Below are 15,665 nucleotides of genomic sequence, written 5' to 3'. Positions count from 1 at the left end.
GTAAATCTTCTGGAGCTGAAGCGGTTATAACATAAAACAGTATCAGAATTTCAATTTATTATCATACAAATCTTTTTTTATTTTATTTTTTTCCAGGTGTAATCAGGTAAATTTCAGGCAGCAGCAATAACAGCTGAACAACTCCTAGAAATTCACAGACAACAGCGCCATCTGCTGTACACTCTCAAAAGCACTGCTATGAAGGAAAATAGACGCCCACAATAAAGATGGCGCCCGCAGTACTTCCTGATTGTGAACAGCTAATTACGTAAGTTTGCTGACTACAGTGCCCGCAGGGGGTCCAAACTTCAGCAGAGGGAAATCGCGTTTTCTGGTAAGAGAGCTATCTTGCTTATTGTCATTGTTATTATTTACAGATTTTTAGGTATTCTGCCCCTCTGAGGGTCCTGGGTGATGGTGGCACAGGGGGGTTCCTGCCAGTACTGCAGATACACCATAGTACTGAAGTGTGTCATGTGACCCCCTTCTAGGTCATATATAGGAGGGTGAGCGTCCTGCAGACAGGAGGGTGGGCTCCCTGTGATCTCAGGGGGGTGCTTAGAATTGAATGCATTCATGTCTTGGGGTTTCTGGTGTTAGAGGAGAATGAATGGGGGCAGCCATTGCTGATCTCTGCTATGGACAATGCTGGTTGCCTGGCTGCCATGGTGATCCTGTGCCTTCAGCAGCGGTGACCTGGAACAAGTATATCCACTTGCTGACCAGGCCTTTCCTGCCACCTTTTGTTTAACCACTTCAGCCCCGGAAAGATTTACCCCCCTTCCTGACCGGGCCATTTTTTGCGAAACGGTACTGTGTCGCTTTAACTGACAATAGCGCAGTCATGTGATGTTGTACCCAAACAAAATTGGCGTCCTTTTTTCCCCACAAATAGAGCTTTCTTTTGGTGGTATTTGATCACCTCTGCGGTTTTTATTCCATGAACAAAAGCAACAATTTTGGAAAAAAGAAAAAAAAAATTGTATTAACTTTTTGCTATAATACATATATAAAAAAAAAACATTTATATTTATTAGTTTGCACAAAAGTTATCGCGTCTACAAACTACGGGATAGATTTTGGGACTTTTATTTTTCTATTGTTTTAACAAGTAATGGCGGCAATCTGCAATTTTTTTTTTCTTTTTAGCGGGACTGAGGCCTCGTACACACGACAGAGATTCTCGGCAGAATTCGCCGAGAAACTCGGTCAAAACCCGGATTCTGCCGAGAATCTCTGTCGTCTGTACAGTTTTGGCTCGATGGAGCCGCCGAGGAACTCGACGAGAAAATAGAGAACATGTTCTCTATTTTCTCGTTGTCCTCGTTCTTCTATGGGAGAAGCCGGCCCGCCGAGCTCCTCGGCGGCTTCATCCCAAAACTCGACGAGGAACTCGACGTGCCAAGCACGTCGAGTTCCTCTGTCGTGTGTACGAGGCCTCAGACATTGTGGCAGACTTCGAAACGTTGCTTTTTTTTTTGTGATCGTTTCTATGCAATACATTTTTTTGGACGTTTTTAAACGATCCTTGGTGTGCTGGCGAATATATCTACATTGTGGCAGACAAATCTGACCCCAGATAACACTTTTTGGGGACCAGTGACATTATTACATTAATTAATGCTATAAAAATGCACTGATCAATGTAAAAATTACACTGGCAGGGAAGGGGTTAACACTAGGGGGCGATCAAGGGGTTAACTGTGTTCACTGGGTGTGTTCTAACTGTAGGGGGGGTGGGCTGCCAGTGAAATGACAGAGATCACTGGGAACAGTAGATCTGTCATGTCTCCCATCAGAATGGGTATCTGCCTTGTTTACAAAGGCAGATCCCCGTTCTGCCTCTGTACGAGGTGATCGTGGGTCCGCCCCCACAGCGGGAGCGAGAGAGCGTGTCTCCGGCAACTGCGTGAGCCGCCGTACAGGTGCCAGGGACATGACAGAGATCACTGTTCCCGATCACTGGAAACGGTAGATCTCTGTCTTGTCGTCTGTCAGAATGGGGATCCGCCCTGTTTACAAAGGCAGATCCCCGTTCTGTACTAGGCAATCGCAGGCCCGCCTGACCCGCGGGCATGCTTCCGCAGCGGTAGCGAGAAAGCGTGCCCCTGGCAACTGCGTGAGCCGCCGTACAGGTACGGCGATTCGCGCTGCCAACATGACACAGTATATGTACGTGAGCTGGTCGGCAAGTGGTTACCGTATTTATTGGGGTATAGCGCGCTCCCGCGTATAGCTCGCACCCCTAAAGTTGCCCCGAAATTCCTGTAAAAAAAATGATATGATTTTATTACTTACAGTTTTGGTGTCTTGTCCAGCGTCCATCGTCCAGTCCGGCGTCCGTCTGCGGCCTCGGTGGTGTCCTTCCGCCTTCCCCAGCGCGCGCCTCAAGTCGAGTCCCTGCTTCCCGCGCTCAGTTCGAACGCCTCCGCCGACATATACCGAGTGCAGTACACTCGGGTACATTCGGCAAGGCTCGGCTTCGCTCGTGCTCACGCCCTGTGACGTTTATGCGTGAGCACGAGCGAAGCCGAGCCTAGCCGAATGTACCCGAGTGTATTGCACTCGGTATATGTCGGCGCAGGAATTCAAACTGAGCGCGGCTATCGGCGTATATCGCGCACCAACGATTTTCCCCTTATTTTAAGGGGAAAAAAGTGCGCGATATACGCCGATAAATACGGTACATTTTTTGCTAGAAAATTACTTACATTTATATACATAAAAAAATACACCAATATTTAGAACACAATAAAGGATCTATTGGTAAACAGCGCTGATGTTGGATAAGTGTCCAGCTTCACATCAAATAAATAAATAAAATGATGACGTGGCAAAAATAGTCCTAAAGTGGTAAGTGCTTCTAGGATTAAGTGGGTAGTGCACCCTCCACCAACTCCAAATCTTCACTAACAGTGGCACTCGCCCCCTCTGGGGTTCACACTCACCAGAAGGATGAATAAAACAAGCCTTTTTCACTCAGAACTCCGTCACCATCTCAGAAAGCAGCAGGGGTTAATTCCCAATGTTGGTTCATATAAAACACAAAAAACACCAGAAAATAGCGCAGTACTGCTTTAATGAATTAACCCCTCATACAGAATACCCCGCTTCTGATCTGCGTACATTAAAGCAGGGGTTGACAAATTTGCTTGGAATCTAGGAGCCAGCTAAAAAAGTTAGGAGCCAGAAAACGCGCCCCGTCCAGACGAGCTCACGCGCAGAAGCGAACACATACGTGAGCAGCGCCCGCATTTGTAAACGGTGTTCAAACCACACATGTGAGGTATCGCCGCGATTGGTGGAGCGAGAGCAATAATTCTAGCCCTAGACCTCCTCTGTAACTCAAAACATGCAACCTGTAGAATTTTTTAAACGTCGCCTATGAAGATTTTAAAGGGTAAAAGTTTGTCGGCATTCCACGAGCGGACGTAATTTTGAAGCGTGACATGTTGGGTATCAATTTACTCGGCGTAACATTATCTTTCATAATATAAAAAAAAATAGGGATAACTTTACTGTTGTCTTATTTTTTAATTAAAAAAAGTGTAATTTTTTCCCAAAAAAAGTGCGCTTGTAAGACCGCTGCGCAAATACGGCGTGACAGAAAGTATTGCAATGATCGCCATTTTATTCTCTAGGGTGTTAGGATAAAAAATATATATAATGTTTGGGGGTTCTAATTAGAGGGAAGAAGATGGCAGTGAAAATTGTGAAAAATTACATTAGAATTGCTGTTTAACTTGTAATGCTTAACTTGTAATACCAACGGCCACCACCAGATGGCGCCAGCTTACACATCTGGTGGTAATAACTTGTAATACCAACGGCTCACCACCAGATGGCGCCAGCGACCGGGATTTGTCGAGCCCTGCATTAAAGCCACTTGATCATGAACATGTAAGGTAGTGTGTGATCACCGCTGTAGTACAATACCCGGAAGCCGCGCTTGATGATGCCCGCACAGCGCTGAAGAAAATCGTTCCTGGATACAGGTCTCAAAGTGGTGGAACGCACTCCTCACTCACAATACTTCCTGGTTACGCCGTTGTAACCACTTATCCAACATCATTTGATGTGAAGCTGGACACTTATCCAACATCAGCGCTGTTTATCAATAAATCCTTTATTGTGTTCTAAAAATTGGTGTATTTTTTATACTATTATTTTTGATGTTTTTTCATCTTATACTTAAAGTGGAGGTTCACCCGAAAACTTAATTTTTAACATTAGATTGAGGCTCATTTTGTCTAGGGGAATCAGGTAGTTTTTTTAACCACTTAAGCCCCGGACCAATATGCTGGCTAAAGACCCAAGGTGTTTTTACAGTTCGGGACTGCGTCGCTTTAACAGACAATTGCGCGGTCGTGCGACGTGGCTTCCAAACAAAATTGGCGTCCTTTTTTTCCCACAAATAGAGCTTTCTTTTGGTGGTATTTGATCACCTCTGCGGTTTTTATTTTTTGCGCTATAAACAAAAATAGAGCGACAATTTTGAAAAAAAAACAATATTTTTTACTTTTTGCTATAATAAATATCCCCCAAAAATATATAATTTTTTTTTCCCTCAGTTTAGGCTGATACGTATTATTCTACCTATTTTTGGTAAAAAAATTGCAATAAGCGTTTATTGATTGGTTTGCGCAAAATTTATAGCGTTTACAAAATAGGGGATAGTTTTATTGCATTTTTATAAAAAAAATTTTTTTTTTACTACTAATGGCGGCAAACATTTCTTTCTAAAATTGCAACGTACAGGTACGTTGATGTGCCCAGCCGTGCCATTCTGCCGACGTATATCGGCGTGAAGGGGTCCTTAAGTGGTTAAAGGGGTTGTAAAGGTAAAAGTTTTTTCACCTTAATGCATTCTATGCATTAAGGTGAAAAAACTTCTGACAATACCGACCTCCCCCCCCCCCCGTTATACTTGCCTGACCTTTCGAAAGTCCCGCACTCGGCCCCGACATCCTCTTCGCCGCTCAACCTGGCCGTTGATTGGCTAGAGCGGATGGATTGAAAGCAGTGCAGCCATTGGCTGGCGCTGATGTCAATCACATCCAATGACGCGGTACACCGAGGGGCGGGGCCGAGTGATACAGTGAGCGGCTATGGCCGCTCGCTGTATCACGGGAGCGCGCCTGCAAGGACTTCACACAATGCGAGGGAGATCGCATGAATGTGTGGAGTTCTTGCGGGGAGGACCAGAGACAGCCACCGAGGGACCCCAGAAGACGTGGATCGGGGCCACTCTGTGCAAAATGAGCTGCACAGTGGAGGTAGAATGACATGTTTGTTATTTTAAAATGTTTTTATTTTATTTTATTTACAACCCCTTTAATGGAGTTCATCTTCAAAGCTGAAGCTCAACTTATGAGGGGCCCCTTCCAGCAATCTACACTGTCACTGTTATTGGGGCTTTCATCTTTTCCCTGTCTTCTTCCGGGTTCGTGTGTCTTCAACTATCTTGTACTCGCATATCAAAGCGAGTTTCCCCATTGAAGTCAATGGAAATGAAAAGTATTCGTTCCGCTTTGACTCACATGTAAGGCTGTTTTTCTCCCCACCTCCATCCACCGCCTTTTGGGACAGTTCCGCGGCCGTCCTTGTCAGGATAAGCCGTGGCTGTGGCCCAACAAGGACAGAGGAATGGCCTGCTGACCGGCACTCCCCCACAACCCCAGCCCGCCCTCCACACCTCCACACCTCCCTCCGCTCCTGCCAACTGTAACCCCCCGGCCCGGACAACTCCGGCAATCAGGTTTCGCGGCGGCCGCAGCTAGGAAAGTCCCCGGCTTCAGCCGGGGCCTAGCCACGCGCCGCGCACATACCATCTAAACCTCCCCCTAAACACCAGTAAACCCACCAAACCCCACACAAAGACCTCTACCTTTCCCCCACTGCCCCAGGTGGATCTCCACCACCTCTTCTCGCCCCCTTAGAACCTTAGCCACCGGCTCGGGCCTAGTTCCCGGTCGGTGGCCATTTTGGTACGCCCAAACATAGGGTTCATCCATTTTAAATCACCCCCATTCATCCTCCTCAGCCCTATTGCTGGGTTGTTGTATACCCCAAGCCCCCCCCCCCCCCCCCATTAGCTCTCTCAGCTATTAAATCTAGGGACACCCGCAACTTTCACTACTTGATCCAGGCTTTGCTCGATCGCCCCTGAGGGGTCAGGAAGGAATTTTTTCCCTGACCGCTGCAGATTGGTACGGCACGGCCGGGTTTTTTTGCCTTCCTCTGGATCAACGGGTAGGGAAGGTTTAGCGAGTAGAGGCCCACTTGGCAAAATAAAATCATTCAAATACCCCCCGATCAATATTTCCCTTCCCTGCGTTCTGCGACTATGGCTAAACTGAAATACACCGCAGAAACCATCCGGGATCTAAAACCATTTGCCTCAATATTACCAGAGGTCACCATAAAAGCCCTAAGAAGTATGCAACTGTTAAGAATTGATCGACGACCGACAATCAAACATTATACCCATTTACCCCAGCCTAAGCGCATATCATGCGTTTTGGTCAACACAAGATCGGCATTAAAACACCAACAAGAAATCCATGATTTCATCCTACAACACGACTTAGACTGCCTCTTTATTACAGAAAGCTGGCTTACAGCGGACTGTAACACCATTCTGGGAGAATTGGTGCCAGCAAATTACCGCATTCAAATGCAAAACAGAGTGGGACAAAGAGGGGGAGGCCTGGCGGTGATCCACAAGATTCACCTCTCGATCACCAAACCAGTCCTTCAAAACTCACTGCCATTCATGGAAACCCTAACTCTGCAACTGCAAACAAATCCCCAAGACACTGTCCATATCCTACTCTGCTATAGACCACCAGGTCCAAAAGCGCACTTCCTCTCGTCATTAACGGAGTTCATCTCCACTTATACCCTAAACATTAAACATTTCTTGATGCTTGGGGACTTCAACCTGTGGGCAAACTCCTCATTGGACCCCGTCGCCGACGCCTGCATCGACCATCTGGAAGGATTAGGTCTGCAGCAAATTATACTTGGGCCCACTCATACCTCAGGTCATACGCTCGATCTCATTTTCAAACAAGATGTGCAAATAGACGTCTTGGAAAATCAGCCGCAACCATGGACAGACCGCCATGCGATTAAATTCATAATTACCAAAAACGCCCCCTCAAAAAATACGATGAAACCGGTGACAACACACTGGACTAGATCTCAGAAGAAGCTCCATTCGGAACTCTTCAAAACAACACTAGGGAACAAAATAAAAACAATCCAACAACAGCAAATAGCCACAGAAATGCTCTACGCCATCAACAAGGCGCTACTACAGTCAGCCGACTTAGTAGCACCAAAACGCAAACACACGAGAGGATTTATCCGCAGATACGGTCCAGCGGACCGTTTCCACGGATAAATCCTCTCAAAGATTTCCGCTGATTTCGATGGGATGGAGTGTACACACCATCGCATTGAAATCCGCGCGGAAATCCTCTGCCGATGACGTGTCGCGCCGTCGCCGCGATTATGACGCGGCGACGGGCGCGACGCTGTCATATAAGGAATTCCACGCATGCGTCAATTCATTACGACGCGTGCGGGGAATCCCTTTGGACGAATGGATCCGGTAAGTCTGTACAGACGAGCGGATCCATCCGTTGGAATGGATTCCAGCAGATGGATTTGTTGTGCAGCACAACAAATATTCGATCTGCTGGAATCCATCCCAGAGGAGATTTCTCCGCAGAAACAGATCCGCTGGCGTGTACAACACCATAGGATCTATCCGCAGAAACCCATTTGCTGGGATTTATCTGCGGATGGATTCTATCGTGTGTACGGGGCCTTAGGCTACAGTCGGCGTATCAAGCTTTCTGAATACAGAAAGTCGATACGCCGGCGCTACTTAGCAATTACGTTGCGTATCTATGGATACACAGGCGTAATTGCTACCTGAATCTTCCCCAATGTCGTTATAACTGCTTGAATATTGTTTATTTTCCTTTTTAACTTGTGTCCCTAATGTGCCCCCTGCAGGCCCCGGTGGGAATGTCTTCTCATGTGTCCCGGGTGAGGTCCCTCTACAGGAAGATCCTCCTCCTGCACCGCACACTGCCCCTCCACCTGAAGGCTCTGGGCGACCAATACGTGAAGGAGGAGTTCAGAAGACACAAAGCCGTCGGCCCAGCGGAAGCCAAACTATTTATGAAGGAGTGGGAGGTATGGACTCGTTGTTCTTTTGTTAAAGCTGAAAATATTTCAAGTAGAACTCCGGCTTTTTATTTAGATTTGGATAAAACGGAGAAGGTCGGAGCCTCTGTCGGTTTTTGCTGTCTGTGTCAATATTGGGGAGATTTTTACTCGCTTGCAGTCATGTGGATATGGCGGATCAGTTTCCATACACAGCATCATTGGGGTGGGTGGGTATTAAGGGGTGAACGAAAAAAACGAAGCCAAAGAACACCGGATTTAACAGACCGTATCCTTAGACCATTGATCTCAATAACAATCTTTCCACTATATGTGCATTTAACATATTTTATATACACTATGGGGTAGATTCACAGAGAATTTACGCCGGCGTATCCATAGATACGCCGCGTAAATTCAAATGTGCGCCGGCGTATCTACTTTCTGTATTCAGAAAGCTAGATACGCCGACTTTAGCCTAAGATACGACTGGCATAAGTCTCTTACGCCGTCGTATCTTAGGGTGCATTCTGACGCTGGCCGCTAGGGGCGCTTCCATTGTTGTCGGCATAGAATATGCTAATTTCCTAGATACGCCGATTCACATAACATTCATGCGCCCGGCGTTCGTTTTTTACGTCGTTTGCGTTAAGGCTTTTTCGGCGTAACGTTGTTCCTGCTATTAGGAGGCGCAGCCAATGTTAAGTATGGACGTCGTTCCCGCTTCGAAATTTGAATTGTTTACATCGTTTGCGTAAGTCGTTCGCGAATAGGGCTGGACGTAATTTACGTTCACGTTGAAATCAATACGTCGTTGCGCCGTACTTGAAAGCAATGCACACTGGGATATGTACACGGACGGTGCATGCCAATGTCAATCACGTCAGGTCATCATTCATTTACATAAAACACGCCTCCCATTCCAAATTTGAATTACGCACGCATACGCCGGCCCCATTTACGCTACGCCGCCGCCACTTACGGAGCAAGTGCTTTGTGAATACAGCGCTTGCTCCTGTAAGTTACGGTGGCGTAGCGTAAATACGATACGCTGCGCCGCCGTATCATTGCGCGCCCCTACGAGAATCTACCCCAAGGTTGTCAAAAGTATTGGGACACCTGCCTTTCCATGAACTTTAATGGCATCCCAGACTTAGTCCGTAGGGTTCAATATTGCGTTGGCCCACCCTTTGCAGCTCTAACAGCTTCAACTCTTCCGGGAAGGCTGTCCACAAGGTTTAGGAGTGTGTCTATGGGAATTTTTGACCGTTCTTCCAGAAGAGCATTTTATTGTATTATAACTGTATTGTCTCCCTTTTATATTGTAAAGCGCTGTGTAAACTGTTGGCGCTATATAAATCTTGAATAGTAATAATAATTTAGGAGTACAAGGGTGAGACAGCCTTCCATGACCAAGATGATGAGCACGGTATCAAACCTGGAACAACATAAGAGGATATACTCATTTCAAATCCAGAGTGACCGGTTTAACCACTTCCCGCCCGGCCTATGGCAGATTGACGGCCGGACGGTGGTTCTGTCATCCTGACTGGGCGTCACATGACGTCCAGCAGGATAACATGCCATTGCGTGCCCGCACAGGGGTGAACAATGAGGCGATCGCAAGTGCAGCTTGTCAGTCTGACACACCGTATCTCCGATCATGATAACGAGCCTCTGTCAGAGGCTTCTTACCACGTGATCAGCTGTGACCAATCACAGCTGATCATCGCATGAACCAGGAAGTTCCGGTAAACGGCATTCCTCTGTTCACGCTAACAGGGAGAGCCGAATCGGCAGCTCTCCATGGCAGAAAGGGGGGGGGGGGTCTGTGCTGATAATCGGCACAGCCCCCTCAGAGGTGCCAATCGCCTGCCAACCAGTGCCCAGCAGTGTCTCAATAATAAAGTCTGCCAGTGCCCATCACAGTGCCAATCAGTGCCTAGCAGTAACACCTGTCAGTAATTTATTAGTACCTCATCATCAGTGCTGCATATCAGTGCCACCTGTCAGTGCCCATCAATTCTACATATCAGTGCCTCCTCATCAGTGCCCATCACTTCTACATATCAGTGCCCATCACTTCTACATATCAGTGCCCATCAATTCTACATATCAGTGCCCATCAATTCTACATATTAGTGCCTCCTCTTCAGTGCTTATCAATTCTACATATCAGTGCCCATCAATTCTACATATCAGTGCCTCCTCATCAGTGCCCATCAATTCTACATATCAGTGCCTCCTCATCCATGCCAATCACTGCTACATATCAGTGCCCATCACTTCTACATATCAGTGCCCATCAATTCTACATATCAGTGCCCATCAATTCTACATATCAGTGCCTCCTCATCAGTGCCCATCAATTCTACATATCAGTGCCCATCAATTCTACATAGCAGTGCCTCCTCATCCATGCCAATCAATTCTACATATTAGTGCCTCCTCATCAGTGCCCTATCAATTCTACATATCAGTGCCCATCAATTCTACATATCAGTGCCTCCTCATCCGTGCCCATCACTTCTACATATCAGTGCCCATCAATTCTACATATCAGTGCCTCCTAATCCATGCCAATCAATTCTACATATCAGTGCCCATCAATTCTACATATCAGTGCCCATCAGTGCCACTTTATCAGTGCCAACTCAGTGCCGCCTCATGAGTGCCCATCAGTGCCGCCTCATTAGTGCCCGTCAGTGAAGGAGAAAACAACATTTTATAACAAAAACAAAGTAAAACATATTTTTTTTAAATGTCGCTCTTTTTTAGTTTAGCAAAAAATAAAAACCGCAGAGGTGATCAAATACCACCAAAAGAAAGTTCTATTTGTGGGAAGAAAATGATAAAAATGTAGTTTGGGTACAGTGTAGCACGACCGCGCAATTGTCATTCAAAGTGTGACAGCGCTGAAAGCTAAAAAATGTCTTGGGCAGGAAGGGGTGAAGGTGCCCGGTATTGAAGTGGTTAACCATGTCATTTAATGAAGCATAGAATGCCATAAATAACTTTTCCATTCAGAAAAGTTTTCATTTTAGATGAATATGTTATATAATAAAAAGTTTTTACCTAATATCCACAAACGATAAAAAATACTCAAAACCTTGAGATCCAGCATGCAGTGCTCTATTCCTCCACCAGGCGGTGACAAAACATCATACTTGGTGTCTTGTTTCTGTTCTGTGGCAGGTAATATTCCATAATGCTGCACAGCATACAGTGCCTTGAAAAAGTATTCATACCCCTTGACATTTTCCACATTTTGTCATGTTACAACCAAAAACATAAATATATTTTATTGGGATTTTATGTGATGATAGACCAACACAAAGTGGAAGTGGAAGGAAAATGATACCGTATTTATCGGAGTATACCGCACACTTTGTTGCCCTGAAAATCAGGGCAAAATCGTGGGTGCGCGGTATACGCCGATACCCGCTTTCCCGCGCTGAGTTTTGAATACTGCGCCCACATATACCGAGCGCAGTACACTCGGGTATAGTCGGGCAGTCTCGGCTCCTTCCGCGCTCACGTCCTGGACGTACAGGACGTCAGCGCGGGTAGCCGAGCATTGCCGACAATACACGAGTGTACTGCGCTCTGTATATGTCGGCGCAGTATTCAAACTCGGCACGGAAAACGAGCGGGGAGGACGTCGCAGAAGGACGCCGGACCCGCCGAAGAGGACACCGGACCCGCCGCAGAAGGACACCCGAAGCCGCAGAAGGACGCCGGACCCGCCGAAGAGGACACCCGAAGCCGCAGACGAACGCCGGACCCGACGAGGCCGCCGATGGACGCCGCGCAAGACACCAAAACTGTAAGTACAAAAACGACAAAAAAACTTTTTTTCCACAGGATTCGGGTCAACTTTGGGGGTGCGCGGTATACGCGGGAGCGCGTTATACCGCGATAAATATGGTAAATTGTTTTCATTTTTTTTTTTTTTTTACAAATAAATGTGAAAAGTGTGGTGCGCACAAAATGTGGAAAACTTCAAGGATAGTTTTTTTTTTTTCAGGGCACTGCAGTACTAAAGTTTATCTAAAGAGGTGAAGGGTTAAAGACAGCTTGCAAAGTATTGTGTGTACATGATGCTCTCGCTCCAGTATTGTCTGCACATTGATCTGGACCAGCTTCTCAATAAAGGACCATTTGCAGTCTCGTGCAACAGGATGCTGTCACCCCATCACAGGAAGCACCTGAACTAGGACCTTCATGGCAGGATCACCAGGTGTTCTTCTAATGAAAGCTGCAGATTTAAAAAGATTGAAAACTATTTTTGGAGTGTTAGTACCAGCCCTCAAAATTGTGGGCTGCCTGGGAGCAGGGGGGGCGAGCAAGGAGAGGAGAGTAGAGTCGCCGCTGCAGCTGCTGTCGCCGCCACCGCTGCATTGTTTAAACCGCGGGGAACATTACAGCTTGCAATTCAATAGCTGTGTTCCCCGCAGCGTGCGTCATATACAGCCCCTCCCCCTTGTCCGGGCACTTTAATAGACAGATCACCCATCCCAGGATTGGATGGGTGATCTGTCTATCAAAATTTCCCGGACAAGAGGGGAGGGGCTGTATATGACGCATTTGAACCATTCGGCGGCGGCTCCTCTCCTACCCAGCACAGGTCGGCTGCAGGGGGAACTCTGGCTACAATGTGGGGGGGGGGACTCTGGCTGCAATGTGGGGGGGGACTCTGGCTGCAATGTGGTGGGGGGGAACTCTGGCTGCAATACGGGGGGGGGGGAACTCTGGCTGCAATGTGGGGGGGAACTCTGGCTGCAATGTGGTGGGGGAACTCTGGCTGCAATGTGGGGGGGACTCTGGCTGCAATGTGGTGGGGGGAACTCTGGCTGCAATGTGGTGGGGGGGAACTCTGGCTGCAATGTGGTGGGGGGGAACTCTGGCTGCAATGTGGGGGGGGAACTCTGGCTGCAATGTGGGGGGGGAACTCTGGCTGCAATGTGGGGGGGGACTCTGGCTGCAGTGGGGGGGGAACTCTGGCTACAATGTGGGAGGGGGGACTCTGGCTGCAATGTGGGGGGGGGGGCTCTGGCTGCAATGTGGTGGGGGGGGACTCTGGCTGCAATGTGGGGGGGAACTCTGGCTGCAATGTGGTGGGGGGAACTCTGGCTGCAATGTGGTGGGGGAACTCTGGCTGCAATGTGGTGGGGGAACTCTGGCTGCAATGTGGGGGGGGAACTCTGGCTGCAATGTGGTGGGGGGGAACTCTGGCTGCAATGTGGTGGGGGGGAACTCTGGCTGCAATGTGGTGCGGGGGGAACTCTGGCTGCAATGTGGGGGGGGGACTCTGGCTGCAATGTGGGGGGGGACTCTGGCTGCAATGTGGTGGGGGGGAACTCTGGCTGCAATACGGGGGGGGGAACTCTGGCTGCAATGTGGTGGGGGAACTCTGGCTGCAATGTGGGGGGGGAACTCTGGCTGCAATGTGGGGGGGGGACTCTGGCTGCAATGTGGGGGGGGAACTCTGGCTGCAATGTGGGGGGGGAACTCTGGCTGCAATGTGGTGGGGGGAACTCTGGCTGCAATGTGGTGGGGGGGAACTCTGGCTGCAATGTGGTGGGGGGGGAACTCTGGCTGCAATGTGGGGGGGGGGGAACTCTGGCTGCAATGTGGGGGGGGAACTCTGGCTGCAATGTGGGGGGGGAACTCTGGCTACAATGTGGGGGGGGGGCTCTGGCTACAATGTGGGGGGGGGACTCTGGCTGCAATGTGGGGGGGGGACTCTGGCTGCAATGTGGGGGGGGACTCTGGCTGCAATGTGGGGGGGAACTCTGGCTGCAATGTGGTGGGGGGAACTCTGGCTGCAATGTGGTGCGGGGGGAACTCTGGCTGCAATGTGGGGGGGGAACTCTGGCTGCAATGTGGGGGGGGGAACTCTGGCTGCAATGTGGTGGGGGGAACTCTGGCTGCAATGTGGTGGGGGGGAACTCTGGCTGCAATGTGGTGCGGGGGGAACTCTGGCTGCAATGTGGTGGGGGGGAACTCTGGCTGCAATGTGGTGGGGGGAACTCTGGCTGCAATGTGGTGGGGGGGAACTCTGGCTGCAATGTGGTGGGGGGGAACTCTGGCTGCAATGTGTGGGGGGGGGACTCTGGCTACAATTGTGGGGGGACTCTGGCTGCAATGTGGTGGGGGGGACTCTGGCTGCAATGTGGGAGGGGGGACTCTGGCTGCAATGTGGGGGGGGGACTCTGGCTGCAATGTGGGGGGGGGGGACTCTGGCTACAATTGTGGGGGGGGACTCTGGCTACAATTGTGGGGGGGGGACTCTGGCTACAATTGTGGGGGGGGGACTCTGGCTGCAATGTGGTGGGGGGAACTCTGGCTGCAATGTGGGGGGGGGACTCTGGCTGCAATGTGGTGGGGGGGGACTCTGGCTGCAATGTGGTGGGGGGGGAACTCTGGCTGCAATGTGGTGGGGGGGAACTCTGGCTGCAATGTGGTGGGGGGGAACTCTGGCTGCAATGTGGTGGGGGGGAACTCTGGCTGCAATGTGGTGGGGGGGGAACTCTGGCTGCAATGTGGTGGGGGGGAACTCTGGCTGCAATGTGTGGGGGGAACTCTGGCTGCAATGTGGTGTGGGGGGAACTCTGGCTGCAATGTGGTGGGGGGGAACTCTGGCTGCAATGTGGTGGGGGGGGAACTCTGGCTGCAATGTGTGGGGGGAACTCTGGCTGCAATGTGGGGGGGGAACTCTGGCTGCAATGTGGGGGGGGGGACTCTGGCTACAATTGTGTGGGGACTCTGGCTGCAAAGTCGGGGACTCTGGCTGCAAAATGGGGACATTTTGCTGCATTGGTAGACATGGGCTGGCTGCATTTTTAGGCACGGATAAAGTTGTTGTCAATATTTATTTTTATAACTTAATTTTGCATAAAACATTTAAGTGTCATTTTAATGAGTTTTATGAAGGCGTGTCTAGGGGCGCGATTAGGCGGCGGGGCATGGTAGGGGTTGGGCGGGGCAACTGGTGGCGAGTATCCCTTGAGGCCTGGCTAGTAGCTCCTAGTAGCTCAGGACGTGAAATTTTGAGCCCTGTTAGTACCATCTTTTAACCCCTTCCCGCCCAGCATCCCTTTAACCATTTTCAGGACGCCATATGACGTCCTGGACTTTGACTGGGGATAGCTGAATGATGGGTACAGCTACAGGCATCATCCAGACATCATCTTTTTCAGCCAGTGATTCTGTGCACCATGAACATACACATACCTCCCGACTGCGGGACATTCATTTGAATTTTTTTTTACCTGCTAAAATTTGTTGAGCGGGGGAGATTATTTTTCCCAGACATCAGAGTTGTTGGGGGGGGGGGGCAGGGGTGCTGCCGCAGGACGGTGGGGGGTTGCCACAGGGTATTTCAGTTGATGGGGGGGGGGGGGGCCGCCGAACTCCCAACGTTACAGTAGATAAGCGGGGGGGAGGGGACTGCCGCCAACCGCCCGTTATTATTAGTGGCA

General features: G+C 49.3%; 1 protein-coding gene across 1 annotated transcript in view; it reads left to right on the top strand.

Annotated features, from left to right (window-relative positions):
* The first annotated feature begins 224 nt into the window (after window positions 1-224).
* Window positions 225-15,665, top strand: part of SDHAF3 (succinate dehydrogenase complex assembly factor 3) — a 56,564-nt gene continuing 41,123 nt past the window's right edge. Inside the window, exons 1-2 of the mRNA XM_040352293.1 lie at window positions 225-334; window positions 8,029-8,211. Of these exons, the coding sequence (XP_040208227.1) occupies window positions 8,041-8,211 (171 nt within the window). The 5' untranslated portion in view covers window positions 225-334; window positions 8,029-8,040. The remainder of the gene's footprint in view (window positions 335-8,028; window positions 8,212-15,665) is intronic.

The sequence above is a fragment of the Rana temporaria genome, chromosome 5 (genome assembly GCF_905171775.1).
Source record: "Rana temporaria chromosome 5, aRanTem1.1, whole genome shotgun sequence".
NCBI lineage: Eukaryota > Metazoa > Chordata > Amphibia > Anura > Ranidae > Rana > Rana temporaria.
The sequence above is the reverse complement of the archived record's forward strand: the minus strand, read 5'-3'. Positions and strand labels throughout refer to the sequence as shown.